This window comes from Salmo salar, chromosome ssa16, assembly GCF_905237065.1.
Source record: "Salmo salar chromosome ssa16, Ssal_v3.1, whole genome shotgun sequence".
NCBI classification, from domain to species: domain Eukaryota; kingdom Metazoa; phylum Chordata; class Actinopteri; order Salmoniformes; family Salmonidae; genus Salmo; species Salmo salar.
In genome coordinates, this window is record NC_059457.1 from 57,904,386 (window position 1) to 57,921,382 (window position 16,997).

General features: G+C 45.9%; 2 protein-coding genes across 4 annotated transcripts in view; one reads left to right on the plus strand and one right to left on the minus strand.

Annotated features, from left to right (window-relative positions):
- The window catches only part of atp1b1a (ATPase Na+/K+ transporting subunit beta 1a), a 93,224-nt gene extending 87,973 nt beyond the window's left edge, over nucleotides 1-5,251 (plus strand). Inside the window, exons 4-6 of the mRNA NM_001140597.1 lie at nucleotides 2,744-2,934; nucleotides 4,416-4,499; nucleotides 4,982-5,251. Of these exons, the coding sequence (NP_001134069.1) occupies nucleotides 2,744-2,934; nucleotides 4,416-4,499; nucleotides 4,982-5,242 (536 nt within the window). The 3' untranslated portion in view covers nucleotides 5,243-5,251. The remainder of the gene's footprint in view (nucleotides 1-2,743; nucleotides 2,935-4,415; nucleotides 4,500-4,981) is intronic.
- Nucleotides 5,252-7,433: 2,182 nt separating this feature from the next.
- The window catches only part of nme7 (NME/NM23 family member 7), a 102,128-nt gene continuing 92,564 nt past the window's right edge, over nucleotides 7,434-16,997 (minus strand). For 2 of the 3 annotated variants that reach the window (XM_045696635.1, XM_045696636.1), the window contains one exon: nucleotides 7,434-7,556. In XM_045696635.1, coding sequence (XP_045552591.1) covers nucleotides 7,524-7,556 — 33 coding nt within the window. In that variant the 3' untranslated portion in view covers nucleotides 7,434-7,523. The remainder of the gene's footprint in view (nucleotides 7,557-16,997) is intronic. The other variant, NM_001141095.1, reaches the window with a different exon arrangement.

Consider the following 16,997-nt stretch of genomic DNA (forward strand, 5'->3'; position numbering starts at 1 on the left):
CAGTAGAAACTAGTAGACACTAGTAGAAACGAGTAGACACTAGTAGAAACTAGTAGAAACGAGTAGACACTAGTACAGACCAGTAGAAACGAGTACACACTAGTAGAAACTAGTAGAAACGAGTAGACACTAGTACAGACCAGTAGAAACTAGTAGACACTAGTAGAAACGAGTAGACACTAGTACAGACCAGTAGAAACTAGTAGAAACTAGTAGAAACGAGTAGACACTAGTACAGACCAGTAGAAACTAGTAGACACTAGTAGAAACGAGTAGACACTAGTACAGACCAGTAGAAACTAGTAGACACTAGTAGAAACTAGTAGACACTAGTAGAAACGAGTAGACACTAGTAGAAACGAGTAGACACTAGTACAGACCAGTAGAAACTAGTAGACACTAGTAGAAACGAGTAGACACTAGTAGAAACGAGTAGACACTAGTACAGACCAGTAGAAACTAGTAGACACTAGTAGAAACGAGTAGACACTAGTAGAAACGAGTAGACACTAGTACAGACCAGTAGAAACTAGTAGACACTAGTAGACACTAGTACAGACCAGTAGAAACGAGTAGACACTAGTAGAAACGAGTAGACATTAGTAGAAACGAGTAGACACTAGTACAGACCAGTCGAAACGAGTAGACACTAGTACAGACTAGTAGAAACTAGTACAGACTAGTAGACACTAGTAGATACTAGTAGACACTAGTAGAAACGAGTAGACACTAGTACAGACCAGTAGAAACTAGTAGACACTAGTAGAAACGAGTAGACACTAGTAGAAACGAGTAGACACTAGTAGAAACGAGTAGACACTAGTACAGACCAGTAGAAACTAGTAGACACTAGTAGAAACGAGTAGACACTAGTAGAAACGAGTAGACACTAGTACAGACCAGTCGAAACGAGTAGACACTAGTACAGACTAGTAGAAACTAGTACAGACTAGTAGAACCGAGTAGACACTAGTACAGACCAGTCAAAACGAGTAGACACTAGTACAGACTAGTAGAAACTATTACAGACTAGTAGACACTAGTAGATACTAGTAGACACTAGTAGAAACGAATAGACACTAGTACAGACCAGTAGAAACTAGTAGACACTAGTAGAAACTAGTAGACACTAGTAGAAACGAGTAAACACTAGTACAGACCAGTAGAAACTAGTAGACACTAGTACAGACTAGTAGAAACTAGTACAGACTAGTAGACACTAGTAGATACTAGTAGACACTAGTAGAAACGAATAGACACTAGTACAGACCAGTAGAAACTAGTAGACACTAGTAGAAACTAGTAGAAACTAGTAGACACTAGTAGAAACAAGTAGACACTAGTAGAAACGAGTAGACACTAGTACAGACCAGTCGAAATGAGTAGACACTAGTACAGACTAGTAGAAACTAGTACAGACTAGTAGACACTAGTAGATACTAGTACAGACTAGTAGAAACTAGTAGACACTAGTAGAAACGAGTAGACACTAGTACAGACCAGTAGAAACGAGTAGACACTAGTAGAAACGAGTAGACACTAGTACAGACTAGTAGAAACTAGTAGACACTAGTACAGACTAGTAGACACTAGTACAGACTAGTAGACACTAGTAGACACTAGTACAGACTAGTAGAAACTAGTAGACACTAGTACAGACTAGTAGAAACTAGTAGACACTAGTACAGACTAGTAGAAACGAGTAGACACTAGTACAGACTAGTAGACACGAGTAGACACTAGTAGACACTAGTACAGACTAGTAGAAATGAGTAGACACTAGTACAGACTAGTAGACACGAGTAGACACTAGTAGACACTAGTACAGACTAGTAGAAACTAGTAGACACTAGTACAGACTAGTAGAAACTAGTAGACACTAGTAGACACTAGTACAGACTAGTAGAAACTAGTAGACATTAGTAGACACTAGTACAGACTAGTAGAAACTAGTAGACCCCGGTAGAGACTAGTAGACCCCAGTAGAGACTGGTAGACCCCAGTAGAGACTAGTAGACCCCAGTAGAGACCGGTAGACCCCAGTACAGACCAGTAGACCCCAGTAGAGACTAATAGACCCCAGTACAGACCAGTAGACCCCAGTACAGACCAGTAGACCCCGGTACAGACCAGTAGACCCCAGTACAGACTAGTAGACCCCGGTACAGACTAGTAGACCCTGGTAGAGACCGGTAGACCCCAGTAGAGAGCAGTAGACCCCAGTAGAGACTAGTAGACCCCAGTAGAGACCAGTAGACCCCAGTAGAGACCAGTAGACCCCGGTACAGACCAGTAGACCCCGGTACAGACCAGTAGACACCGGTACAGACCGGTAGACCCCGGTACAGACCGGTAGACCCCAGTACAGACCGGTAGACCCCAGTACAGACCGGTAGACCCCAGTACAGACCGGTAGACCCCAGTACAGACCAGTAGACCCCAGTACAGACCGGTTGACCCCAGTACAGACTAGTAGACCCCAGTACAGACTAGTAGACCCCAGTAGAGACTAGTAGACCCCAGTAGAGACTGGTAGACCCCAGTAGAGACTGGTAGACCCCAGTAGAGACTAGTAGACCCCAGTAGAGACTGGTAGACCCCAGTACAGACCGGTAGACCCCAGTACAGACCAGTAGACCCCAGTACAGACTAGTAGACATTGGTAAGGTATCCTGTTAGGGTTTAGTTATGCTGTGTCTGGTCTATATTGTCTGATCTAATAGGTGTCTCTCTGTGCTTGTAGAATTACCTGCATCGTACGTGGACCGTGGTGAGCTGGAGAGTGACGTTGGAGTGAGGAAGGCCTGCAGGTTCAAGCGGACCTGGCTGGGACCCTGTTCTGGTCTGGATGGTCACGACGAAAACTTCGGCTTCAAGGATGGGAAACCCTGCCTGATCGCCAAGCTCAACAGGATCATCAACTTCAGACCAAGGGTATGTACACCTAACCCCACACAAATCTAGTTTACACTGTTGATTAAGCTTGGTTAACGTAGAAGTAAAGTCTTGTGTAATTTGGTCAGCTGTGTGATTCACTTCTGGGTCCAACCGTGTTCGATATCGAGAGTTCCAGCAACAACTCGTAAGTCTCTACCCTCGGAAGGAACCCCCCCCCCTTTATGATTCTTAACCATCCTGTGATCTTATGGTTTCTTATGTGCCAGAACACAGCCTGTTTCATCAGACCCTCCAGACCTGAAACACAGCCTCTATCCACAGACCCTCTTGACCTGAAACACAGCCTCTATCCACAGACCCTCCAGACCTGAAACACAGCCTCTATCCACAGACCCTCCAGACCTGAAACACAGCCTCTATCCACAGACCCTCCAGACCTGAAACACAGCCTGTTTCAACAGACCCTCCAGACCTGAAACACAGCCTGTTTCAACAGACCCTCCAGACCTGAAACACAGCCTCTATCCACAGACCCTCCAGACCTGAAACACAGCCTCTATCCACAGACCCTCCAGACCTGAAACACAGCCTCTATCCACAGACCCTCCAGACCTGAAACACAGCCTCTATCCACAGACCCTCCAGACCTGAAACACAGCCTCTATCCACAGACCCTCCAGACCTGAAACATAGCCTGTATGAATGTATTAAACCAAAGAAGAAGTCTCTCCATGATTCTACTTCCTGTAGTTTTGACTGTGTGGTGATAGAGGTTACCACTGAGGGACACTTCACAGAAACAGTTTCAGGGTGATAACCTGATAATGACAACAGTGCTTATTGGTCCGTGTTAGGTTAAGGTGCTAATGCTGATTGGTCAGTCTGGGTGAGGCTAATATGATAATGCTGATTGGTCTGGGTTAGGTTAAGGCGATAATGCTGATTGGTCAGTCTGGGTGAGGCTAATATGATAATGCTGATGGTCTGTCTGGTTTAGGTTAATATGATAATGCTGATTGGTCTGTCTGGGTTTGGTTAAGGCGATAATGCGGATTGGTCTGTCTGGGTTTGGTTAAGGCGATAATGCTGATTGGTCCGTCTGGGTTAGGTTAAGGTGATAATGCGGATTGGTCTGTCTGGGTTTGGTTAAGGCGATAATGCGGATTGGTCCGTCTGGGTTAGGTTAAGGTGATAATGCTGATTGCTCTGTCTGGGTTAGGTTAAGGTGATAATGCTTATTGGTCCGTCTGGGTTAGGTTAAGGCGATAATGCTGATTGGTCCGTCTGGATTAGGTTAAGGTGATAATGCTTATTGGTCTGTCTGGGTTAGGTTAAGGTGATAATGCTTATTGGTCCGTCTGGGTTAGGTTAAGGTGATAATGCTGATTGGTCCGTCTGGGTTTGGTTAAGGTGATAATGCTGATTGGTCCGTCTGGGTTAGGTTAAGGCGATAATGCTGATTGGTCCGTCTGGGTTAGGTTAAGGTGATAATGCTGATGGTCTGGGTTTTGTTTCAGCCTCCAACCAACAATGCCTCCGTCCCTGATGCCGGCCAGAGCAGAGTCCAAACCAACGTTATCCCCATCCACTGTCAGAACAAGGTACGCCTCACATAGGACTGGGAAGCATATCATATAGACTACATCCAAAATGGCATCCTTTTCCCCTATATAGTGCACTACTTTTGACTAGGTGCAAATAGGGTTCTGGTCAAAAGGGTGCCATTTTCCGATGCAACCATACCATAAACTTGTTGTTTCCTTACATCGCGCTGTCAGGGATAAATGCTATGCTTGTTCTCTTCATGTCGTTTTTAGTCCTGCTAGATATAGGCTATATTCAGTTGTAATATAGAACTAGTTTACATTTTTACATTTGACATTTTAGTCATTTAGCAGACGAGCGACTTACAGTAGTGAATACATACATTTCATTTCATGCATTTTTTTTTTTTGTACTGGCCCCCCCGTGGGAATCGAACCCACAACCCTGGCGTTGCACACACCAGTTTATACCTTAGGGAAAAAGATGCAACCTTGTTCTGTAATGGCAGCCTACTTAACTGTGATGTCATTCTCTACAGAGAGAGGAGGATGCCAGCAAGATTGGTGAGATCAAGTACTATGGCATGGGAATGGGGTTCCCCCTCCAGTACTACCCTTACTACGGCAAGCTGCTGCATCCAAACTACCTGCAACCTCTGGTGGCCATCCAGTTTACCAACCTCACCTTCAACGAGGAGCTGCGTCTCGAGTGCAAAGTGTACGGAGCGAACATTGACTACAGCGAGAAAGATCGCTACCAAGGACGCTTTGACGTTAAGTTCACTATCGCCAATTCATGACCTCAGCTATGAAAAAAAACACACTGTTATCTTCCCACATTTCAAAACAAGATGATTTAGAGAGAAGAAAAAAAAAAAAAAGTTATATTAAAAAAAACACGACTAGTCTTGGAACAAACTTTCATAATATACGGGGACCTACAGTTAATCTGTGTACATTACACTGGCTTCCTGCATAATGTCTAGGGTTTAGAATGTACACTACACTGGCTTCCTGCATAATGTCTAGGGTTTAGAATGTACACTACACTGGCTTCCTGCATAATGTCTAGGGTTTAGAATGTACACTACACTGGCTTCCTGCATAATGTCTAGGGTTTAGAATGTACATTACAGGAAGAGTAGCAATTGCAACATATTTATTCTACTGTAAATGAGAAGTCCTTGAGCCATGGGACATGTTCATCTCTTACTGTAAATTGCAATTCCACTACTGATATGTAGCGAGCAGTGTTTCTGTCTGTCCCCTAAGTATTCTGCCTAATGTGCTTTCTATGTACGTTTGGAGTATCCAGTGCAGTAGTGACATACAGTGGTCCTTTCCAAGCCATGTTGTAATTTCTGTTGTCTTATGTCAGTAAGCTTTAGTGGTCCAAGGGGTGTGTGTGTGTGTGTGTGTTAATGTGAGTGTGTGGATGTGTTAATATACTCTTACTAACTGAAAATACTGGCATGGTACGCTCTGATCTGTAAGTCTGTCAGTAAATGGCTGCACTCCCTGGAATGCTTTTTCCTGTGTCTTTTTGAGTTGATTGTGGGAGAATATTTCTACATTACTTTATTTTTTTCTTTTTGGATCAACTTTAATATGGGACAGAGGGTTTAATGAAATGTCTTGTTTGATGCTTCACCTCCTCCTCTCTCTATGTCCAATGCTTCTCCTCCTCTCTATATGTCCAATGCTTCTCCTCCTCCTCCTCCTCTATATGTCCAATACTTCTCCTCCTCTCTCTATGTCCAATGCTTCTCCTCCTCTCTCTATGTCCAATGCTTCGCCTCCTCCTCCTCTATATGTCCAATGCTTCTCCTCCTCCTCCTCTCTATGTCCAATGCTTCTCCTCCTCCTCCTCCTCTATATGTCCAATGCTTCTCCTCCTCCTCTCTATGTCCAATGCTTCACCTCCTCCTCCTCTATATGTCCAATGCTTCTCCTCCTCCTCTCTATGTCCAATGCTTCACCTCCTCCTCTCTCTATGTCCAATGCTTCTCCTCCTCTCTATATGTCCAATGCTTCTCCTCCTCCTCTCTATGTCCAATGCTTCACCTCCTCCTCCTCTATATGTCCAATGCTTCTCCTCCTCCTCTCTATGTCCAATGTTTCACCTCCTCCTCTCTCTATGTCCAATGCTTCTCCTCCTCTCTATATGTCCAATGCTTCTCCTCCTCCTCTCTCTATGTCCAATGCTTCTCCTCCTCCTCTATGTCCAATGCTTCACCTCCTCCTCCTCCTCTCTATGTCCAATGCTTCTCCTCCTCCTCTATGTCCAATACTTCTCCTCCTCCTCTCTGTCCAATGCTTCTCCTCCTCCAATGCTTCACCTCCTCCTCCTCTATATGTCCAATGCTTCACCTCCTCCTCTCTCTATGTCCAATGCTTCTCCTCCTCCTCTCTATGTCCAATGCTTCACCTCCTCCTCCTCCTCTCTCTATGTTCAATGCTTCTCCTCCTCCTCCTCTATATGTCCAATGCTTCTCCTCCTCCTCCTCTCTCTATGTCCAATGCTTCTCCTCCTCCTCTCTATTGTAGTCTAGAGCTAGCAGTGTTCTGTGTATCTAGCAGCAGGCAGGGAGACTAGCTTCCTTCCTCCTTCATGGAAACACTGACAGCGACTCTGTGCTTTTAAAACGAACCATTTTTTTTTGTTGTTGTTGCTGGAGACATCACATGACGTGGTGTAACTTTCTAATGAATGTTTTAGTCATTTTCATGGTGGAAGAGTTTTATATTTATGCAGTTGTACAATTTTTTTTTTTTTCCCGCAGGAAAAAGTGTAATGTATGGATCCGATACCAAAGTCGCTGGTCAAAAAGTTAGAATATCTGAAGCAATGCAGTACCCTGTGTAATAGGATGTTTTGTTGGTGTAAAAGTGATTGATGTTGAACATCCAGACACTCGTCAGGAGTCCATCTGGTCTTGTCATTTTATTTCATCTGGGTAAGACCTTAATGACAAATAAATTGAGAAATTATCCTGTGGTCAATGTCTCTTTTATTTAAATACATACTCATACAAATGGAATGTGTATTTGTGTAAAACACAAACAAACAAAAAAAAAACTTCATCCATCCAAAATCTTGAAGAAATATTGGACCTGTTGAAAGGGAAAATGAACAATTAGCAATCTCTGAAAAATGACTCAATTCTCCTGCAATCCTAGATTAGAAACAGGCTTAATGTAACATTACATTGATAGATCGGCCACATCATTTTTAAAAGATACAGACAGCATATGCTTAGGTTGAGTTATAGTAGAATATAGGTTGAGTTATAGTAGAATATAGGTTGAGTTATAGTAGAATAGTAGAATATAGGTTGAGTTATAGTAGAATAGTAGAATATAGGTTGAGTTATAGTAGAATAGTAGAATATAGGTTGAGTTATAGTAGAATAGTAGAATATAGGTTGAGTTATAGTAGAATATAGGTTGAGGTATAGTAGAATAGTAGAATATAGATTGAGTTATAGTAGAATAGTAGAATATAGGTTGAGTTATAGTAGAATAGTAGAATATAGGTTGAGTTATAGTAGAATAGTAGAATATAGGTTGAGTTATAGTAGAATATAGGTTGAGTTATAGTAGAATAGTAGAATATAGGTTGAGGTATAGTAGAATAGTAGAATATAGATTGAGGTATAGTAGAATAGTAGAGTATAGGTTGAGGTATAGTAGAATATAGGTTGAGTTATAGTAGAATATAGGTTGAGTTATAGTAGAATAGTAGAATATAGGTTGAGGTATAGTAGAATAGTAGAATATAGGTTGAGGTATAGTAGAATATAGGTTGAGTTATAGTAGAATAGTAGAGTATAGGTTGAGGTATAGTAGAATATAGGTTGAGGTATAGTAGAATAGTAGAATATAGGTTGAGGTATAGTAGAATATAGGTTGAGTTATAGTAGAATATAGGTTGAGGTATAGTAGAATATAGGTTGAGGTATAGTAGAATAGTAGAATATAGGTTGAGGTATAGTAGAATATAGGTTGAGGTATAGTAGAATAGTAGAATATAGGTTGAGGTATAGTAGAATATAGGTTGAGGTATAGTAGAATAGTAGAATATAGGTTGAGTTATAGTAGAATATAGGTTGAGTTATAGTAGAATATAGGTTGAGGTATAGTAGAATATAGGTTGAGGTATAGTAGAATAGTAGAATATAGGTTGAGGTATAGTAGAATATAGGTTGAGGTATAGTAGAATAGTAGAATATAGGTTGAGTTATAGTAGAATATAGGTTGAGTTATAGTAGAATAGTAGAATATAGGTTGAGGTATAGTAGAATATAGGTTGAGTTATAGTAGAATAGTAGTAGTTTCAGTATTAAAGGTTTGATCAGGCAACTTTGATCGAGACAAACTGTAACAAACTGAGACAGAGAGAGACATTCAGAGACAGACAGACAGACAGACAGACAGACAGACAGACAGACAGACAGACAGAGACAGACAGACAGGCCACCAGCTTGACTAGACCATTGGTCACCAACCTTTTGAGTCACAATGTAAACAGAGATCTACTACTGAAAATTATTATTTTTAAACATGACTTAAAAACTTAAGCAACATGAACCTATTAAAAACAGTAGTGTAGCAACGAGGTTTGTAGTAGGCTATATGTCCAATACACTGTGCCCTGCAATCACACCTGCAACACTGTACATGAGACTATAAAACACTCTGAATGCTTGAATTGCCCTGTCAATGTTGTTTTTCTCAGACCATTTTGAAATTATATGTATGATTACACCGGTAACAGATCATTTGTTGTATTACTTGAGGCACAGCTGAGTGAGCAGAATAATTTGCTTTAATTTTACATTTTACATTTTAGTCATTTTTAGTCATTTAGCAGACGCTCTTATCCAGAGCGACTTACAGGAGTGAATTCATACATTTCATACATTTTTTGTTGTTGTTGTTGTACTGGCACCTCGTGGGAATCAAACCCACAACCCTGGCGTTGCACACACGATGCTCTACCAACTGAGCTACAGGGAAGGCGTAGACAGACTGATGGCCTGCATCTGATGATCAGTCAGTCTGAGGGGAGGAGGGGAGGAGGGGTGAGGCTGCCTCTCACCTGTCTGAGGGGAGGAGGGGTGAGGCTGCCTCTCACCTGTCTGAGGGGAGGAGGGGAGCAGCGGTGAGGCTGCCTCTCACCTGTCTGAGGGGAGGAGGGGAGCAGCGGTGAGGCTGCCTCTCACCTGTCTGAGGGGAGGAGGGGTGAGGCTGCCTCTCACCCGACTCACCGTCCCTCCGCTCTCCCTCCCTCCACTGAGAAAAGGGGACACGGTCTTCCAGGTGATGGAGAAACAAGTCACACTGCATTACCGTAATTTCCGGACTATTAAGCGCACCTGAATATAAGCCGCACCCACTGAATTAAAAAAAAATATATTAAATTGTACGTAAATAAGCCGCACATGTCTATAAGCCGCAGGTGCCTACCGGTACATTGAAACAAATGAACTTTACACAGGCTTTAACGAAACACGGCTTGTAACAAAAATAAAAGTCAATTCCTAACGCTGCTGTTTCCAACGTCTTATCATCGACTCATTAAGACCAAGCTCCCGTGCAGCAGCTCTATTTCCTTTTCCAACAGCCAGATCAATCGCCTTCAACTTGAAAGCTGCATCATATGCATTTCTCCATGTCTTTGCCATGATGAGGGTGACAAAATGACTACCGTAATCAGAATGATGGGAAGATTGAGAGCGCTCGATTTAATCTAAACAGTAAACCAAAAAGTTGTTTGACCTTAACCCGTTTGGCAATTTCATTGGTCTAATGAAAGCTTCATGCCGCCCCAAAAACTGAGCACGTCACAGAATGTGTTTTTTGGAAGAAAAAAAAATTGAAAGCGGGAAAAATCCATATATTAGCCGCGACATTGTTTAAGCCGCGAGGTTCAAAGCCTGGGAAAAAAGTTGCGGCTTATAGTCCGGAATTTACGGTATTTCTGTCTCATGCACTAATTCATGTTGTTACTGCTATGACCAGATAAAGTTAAATATTATTTGATATAATAAAAAGAGACAAGCCATTATAATAACAACACTTTGTTATAAAAAATACTTTGCTATAGTCATTCATTTGGAGCTGCAGTGCTGGTTGCAGCGTGCGTGGAAGGAGGGAGAACGTGCATTTTGTAAGTCGCTCTCCAATTTGTAAGTCGCTCTGGATAAGAGCGTCTGCTAAATGACTTAAATGTAAATGTGTATTTTCTGGCTTATGAAAGTGTTGAAAACGACGTGTTTACAGTGCTGAGAAACAACTCAAACACGAACTTACTCATTCAAACAGCAGCACTTCACTGAGTCTCTCTCGCTGAGTCTCTCTCACTGAGTCTCTCTCACTGAGTCTCTCAGCACTTCACTGAGTCTCTCTCACTGAGTCTCTCTCGCTGAGTCTCTCTCGCTGAGTCTCTCTCACTGAGTCTCTCTCACTGAGTCTCTCAGCACTTCACTGAGTCTCTCTCACTGAGTCTCTCTCGCTGAGTCTCTCTCGCTGAGTCTCTCTCGCTGAGTCTCTCTCACTGAGTCTCTCAGCACTTCACTGAGTCTCTCTCACTGAGTCTCTCTCACTGAGTCTCTCTCACTGAGTCTCTCAGCACTTCACTGAGTCTCTCTCACTGAGTCTCTCTCGCTGAGTCTCTCTCGCTGAGTCTCTCTCACTGAGTCTCTCTCACTGAGTCTCTCTCGCTGAGTCTCTCAGCACTTCACTGAGTCTCTCTCGCTGAGTCTCTCTCGCTGAGTCTCTCTCACTGAGTCTCTCTCGCTGAGTCTCTCACTGAGTCTCTCAGCACTTCACTGAGTCTCTCTCAATGAGTCTCTCTCGCTGAGTCTCTCTCACTGAGCCTCTCTCACTGAGTCTCTCAGCACTTCACTGAGTCTCTCTCACTGAGTCTCTCTCGCTGAGTCTCTCTCACTAAGCCTCTCTCACTGAGTCTCTCAGCACTTCACTGAGTCTCTCTCACTGAGTCTCTCTCGCTGAGTCTCTCTCACTGAGTCTCTCTCACTGAGTCTCTCTCGCTGAGTCTCTCTCGCTGAGTCTCTCTCGCTGAGTCTCTCTCACTGAGTCTCTCTCACTGAGTCTCTCTCGCTGAGTCTCTCTCACTGAGTCTCTCAGCACTTCACTGAGTCTCTCTTGCTGAGTCTCTCTCGCTGAGTCTCTCTCACTGAGTCTCTCTCACTGAGTCTCTCAGCACTTCACTGAGTCTCTCTCGCTGAGTCTCTCTCGCTGAGTCTCTCAGCACTTCACTGAGTCTCTCTCACTGAGTCTCTCTCACTGAGTCTCTCTCACTGAGTCTCTCAGCACTTCACTGAGTCTCTCTCTTGCTGAGTGTCTCTCACTGAGTCTCTCTCGCTGAGTCTCTCTCGCTGAGTCTCTCTCACTGAGTCTCTCTCACTGAGTCTCTCTCGCTGAGTCTCTCTCACTGAGTCTCTCAGCACTTCACTGAGTCTCTCTCGCTGAGTCTCTCTCGCTGAGTCTCTCTCACTGAGTCTCTCTCACTGAGTCTCTCTCGCTGAGTCTCTCTCGCTGAGTCTCTCAGCACTTCACTGAGTCTCTCTCGCTGAGTCTCTCTCACTGAGCCTCTCTCACTGAGTCTCTCTCACTGAGTCTCTCTCACTGAGTCTCTCAGCACTTCACTGAGTCTCTCTCACTGAGTCTCTCTCGCTGAGTCTCTCTCGCTGAGTCTCTCTCACTGAGTCTCTCAGCACTTCACTGAGTCTCTCTCACTGAGTCTCTCTCGCTGAGTCTCTCTCGCTGAGTCTCTCTCGCTGAGTCTCTCTCACTGAGTCTCTCTCGCTGAGTCTCTCTCACTGAGTCTCTCTCGCTGAGTCTCTCTCACTGAGTCTCTCTCACTGAGTCTCTCAGCACTTCACTGAGTCTCTCTCGCTGAGTCTCTCAGCACTTCACTGAGTCTCTCTCACTGAGTCTCTCTCACTGAGTCTCTCTCGCTGAGTCTCTCAGCACTTCACTGAGTCTCTCTCGCTGAGTCTCTCTCGCTGAGTCTCTCTCACTGAGTCTCTCTCACTGAGTCTCTCTCACTGAGTCTCTCTCACTGATCTCGCTGAGTCTCTCTCACTGATCTCGCTGAGTCTCTCTCACTGAGACTCTCTCACTGAGTCTCTCAGCACTTCACTGAGTCTCTCTCACTGAGTCTCTCTCACTGAGTCTCTCTCACTGAGTCTCTCAGCACTTCACTGAGTCTCTCTCGCTGAGTCTCTCTCGCTGAGTCTCTCTCGCTGAGTCTCTCTCACTGAGTCTCTCAGCACTTCACTGAGTCTCTCTCACTGAGTCTCTCACTGAGTCTCTCTCACTGAGTCTCTCTCGCTGAGTCTCTCTCGCTGAGTCTCTCTCACTGAGTCTCTCAGCACTTCACTGAGTCTCTCTCGCTGAGTCTCTCTCGCTGAGTCTCTCTCACTGAGTCTCTCTCGCTGAGTCTCTCTCGCTGAGTCTCTCTCGCTGAGTCTGAGAGTCTCTCTCGCTGAGTCTCTCTCACTGAATCTCTCAGCACTTCACTGAGTCTCTCTCGCTGAGTCTCTCTCACTGAGTCTCTCAGCACTTCACTGAGTCTCTCTCGCTGAGTCTCTCTCACTGAGTCTCTCTCGCTGAGTCTCTCTCGCTGAGTCTCTCTCACTGAGTCTCTCTCACTGAGTCTCTCTCACTGAGTCTCTCTCGCTGAGTCTCTCTCACTGAGTCTCTCAGCACTTCACTGAGTCTCTCTCACTGAGTCTCTCTCGCTGAGTCTCTCTCACTGAGCCTCTCTCACTGAGTCTCTCTCACTGAGTCTCTCTCACTGAGTCTCTCAGCACTTCACTGAGTCTCTCTCGCTGAGTCTCTCTCGCTGAGTCTCTCTCGCTGAGTCTCTCTCGCTGAGTCTCTCTCGCTGAGTCTCTCTCACTGAGTCTCTCTCGCTGAGTCTCTCTCACTGAGTCTCTCAGCACTTCACTGAGTCTCTCTCACTGAGCCTCTCTCACTGAGTCTCTCTCACTGAGTCTCTCTCGCTGAGTCTCTCTCGCTGAGTCTCTCAGCACTTCACTGAGTCTCTCTCACTGAGTCTCTCTCGCTGAGTCTCTCTCACTGAGTCTCTCTCACTGAGTCTCTCTCGCTGAGTCTCTCTCACTGAGTCTCTCTCGCTGAGTCTCTCTCGCTGAGTCTCTCTCACTGAGTCTCTCTCGCTGAGTCTCTCTCACTGAGTCTCTCTCACTGAGTCTCTCAGCACTTCACTGAGTCTCTCTCGCTGAGTCTCTCTCGCTGAGTCTCTCAGCACTTCACTGAGTCTCTCTCACTGAGTCTCTCTCGCTGAGTCTCTCTCGCTGAGTCTCTCTCACTGAGTCTCTCTCACTGAGTCTCTCTCGCTGAGTCTCTCTCGCTGAGTCTCTCTCACTGATCTCACTGAGTCTCTCAGCACTTCACTGAGTCTCTCTCACTGAGTCTCTCTCGCTGAGTCTCTCTCACTGAGTCTCTCTCGCTGGAGTCTCTCTCGCTGAGTCTCTCTCACTGAGTCTCTCAGCACTTCACTGAGTCTCTCTCGCTGAGTCTCTCTCGCTGAGTCTCTCAATTCACTGAGTCTCTCTCGCTGAGTCTCTCTCGCTGAGTCTCTCTCGCTGAGTCTGAGAGTCTCTCTCGCTGAGTCTCTCTCACTGAATCTCTCAGCACTTCACTGAGTCTCTCTCGCTGAGTCTCTCTCACTGAGTCTCTCAGCACTTCACTGAGTCTCTCTCACTGAGTCTCTCTCGCTGAGTCTCTCTCACTGAGCCTCTCTCACTGAGTCTCTCTCACTGAGTCTCTCTCACTGAGTCTCTCAGCACTTCACTGAGTCTCTCTCGCTGAGTCTCTCTCACTGAGTCTCTCTCGCTGAGTCTCTCTCGCTGAGTCTCTCTCGCTGAGTCTCTCTCACTGAGTCTCTCTCGCTGAGTCTCTCTCACTGAGTCTCTCTCGCTGAGTCTCTCTCGCTGAGTCTCTCAGCACTTCACTGAGTCTCTCTCACTGAGTCTCTCTCGCTGAGTCTCTCTCACTGAGTCTCTCTCACTGAGTCTCTCTCACTGAGTCTCTCTCACTGAGTCTCTCTCGCTGAGTCTCTCTCGCTGAGTCTGTCTCACTGAGTCTCTCTCGCTGAGTCTCTCTCACTGAGTCTCTCAGCACTTCACTGAGTCTCTCTCGCTGAGTCTCTCTCGCTGAGTCTCTCAGCACTTCACTGAGTCTCTCTCGCTGAGTCTCTCTCGCTGAGTCTCTCTCGCTGAGTCTCTCTCGCTGAGTCTCTCTCGCTGAGTCTCTCTCGCTGAGTCTCTCTCACTGAGTCTCTCTCACTGAGTCTCTCTCGCTGAGTCTCTCTCGCTGAGTCTCTCTCACTGATCTCGCTGAGTCTCTCTCACTGAGACTCTCTCACTGAGTCTCTCAGCACTTCACTGAGTCTCTCTCACTGAGTCTCTCTCGCTGAGTCTCTCTCACTGAGTCTCTCTCACTGAGTCTCTCTCGCTGAGTCTCTCTCACTGATCCCGCTGAGTCTCTCTCACTGAGACTCTCTCACTGAGTCTCTCAGCACTTCACTGAGTCTCTCTCGCTGAGTCTCTCTCGCTGAGTCTCTCTCGCTGAGTCTCTCTCACTGAGTCTCTCAGCACTTCGCTGAGTCTCTCTCGCTGAGTCTCTCTCGCTGAGTCTCTCTCACTGAGTCTCTCAGCACTTCACTGAGTCTCTCTCGCTGAGTCTCTCTCACTGAGTCTCTCAGCACTTCACTGAGTCTCTCTCGCTGAGTCTCTCTCGCTGAGTCTCTCTCACTGAGTCTCTCAGCACTTCACTGAGTCTCTCTCGCTGAGTCTCTCTCGCTGAGTCTCTCTCACTGGAGTCTCTCAGCACTTCACTGAGTCTCTCTCGCTGAGTCTCTCTCGCTGAGTCTCTCTCGCTGAGTCTCTCTCGCTGAGTCTCTCTCGCTGAGTCTCTCTCACTGAGTCTCTCTCGCTGAGTCTCTCTCGCTGAGTCTCTCTCGCTGAGTCTCTCTCACTGAGTCTCTCAGCACTTCACTGAGTCTCTCTCGCTGAGTCTCTCTCACTGAGTCTCTCAGCACTTCGCTGAGTCTCTCTCACTGAGTCTCTCTCACTGAGTCTCTCTCACTGAGTCTCTCTCACTGAGTCTCTCTCACTGAGTCTCTCAGCACTTCACTGAGTCTCTCTCACTGAGTCTCTCTCACTGAGTCTCTCTCACAGTCTCTCTCACTGAGTCTCTCAGCACTTCGCTGAGTCTCTGTCACTGAGTCTCTCTCACTGAGTCTCTCTCACTGAGTCTCTCTCACTGAGTCTCTCTCACTGAGTCTCTCAGCACTTCGCTGAGTCTCTCTCGCTGAGTCTCTCTCACTGAGTCTCTCTCACTGAGTCTCTCAGCACTTTGCTGAGTCTCTCTCGCTGAGTCTCTCAGCACTTCACTGAGTCTCTCTCACTGAGTCTCTCTCGCTGAGTCTCTCTCACTGAGCCTCTCTCACTGAGTCTCTCTCACTGAGTCTCTCTCGCTGAGTCTCTCTCGCTGAGTCTCTCTCACTGAGTCTCTCAGCACTTCACTGAGTCTCTCTCGCTGAGTCTCTCTCGCTGAGTCTCTCTCACTGAGTCTCTCTCGCTGAGTCTCTCTCACTGAGTCTCTCAGCACTTCACTGAGTCTCTCTCGCTGAGTCTCTCTCGCTGAGTCTCTCTCACTGAGTCTCTCAGCACTTCACTGAGTCTCTCTCGCTGAGTCTCTCTCGCTGAGTCTCTCTCGCTGAGTCTCTCTCACTGAGTCTCTCAGCACTTCACTGAGTCTCTCTCACTGAGTCTCTCTCACTGAGTCTCTCAGCACTTCACTGAGTCTCTCTCACTGAGTCTCTCTCACTGAGTCTCTCAGCACTTCACTGAGTCTCTCTCGCTGAGTCTCTCTCACTGAGTCTCTCTCACTGAGTCTCTCTCACTGAGTCTCTCAGCACTTCACTGAGTCTCTCTCGCTGAGTCTCTCTCACTGAGTCTCTCTCACTGAGTCTCTCACTGAGTCTCTCTCACTGAGTCTCTCTCACTGAGTCTCTCAGCACTTCACTGAGTCTCTCTCACTGAGTCTCTCTCACTGAGTCTCTCAGCACTTCGCTGAGTCTCTCTTGCTGAGTCTCTCTCACTGAGTCTCTCTCACTGAGTCTCTCAGCACTTCACTGAGTCTCTCTCGCTGAGTCTCTCTCACTGAGTCTCTCTCACTGAGTCTCTCTCACTGAGTCTCTCAGCACTTCACTGAGTCTCTCTCACTGAGTCTCTCTCACTGAGTCTCTCAGCACTTCACTGAGTCTCTCTCGCTGAGTCTCTCTCACTGAGTCTCTCTCACTGAGTCTCTCTCACTGAGTCTCTCAGCACTTCACTGAGTCTCTCTCACTGAGTCTCTCTCGCTGAGTCTCTCTCACTGAGTCTCTCTCACTGAGTCTCTCAGCACTTCACTGAGTCTCTCTCACTGAGTCTCTCTCACTGAGTCTCTCAGCACTTCACTGAGTCTCTCTCACTGAGTCTCTCTCGCTGAGTCTCT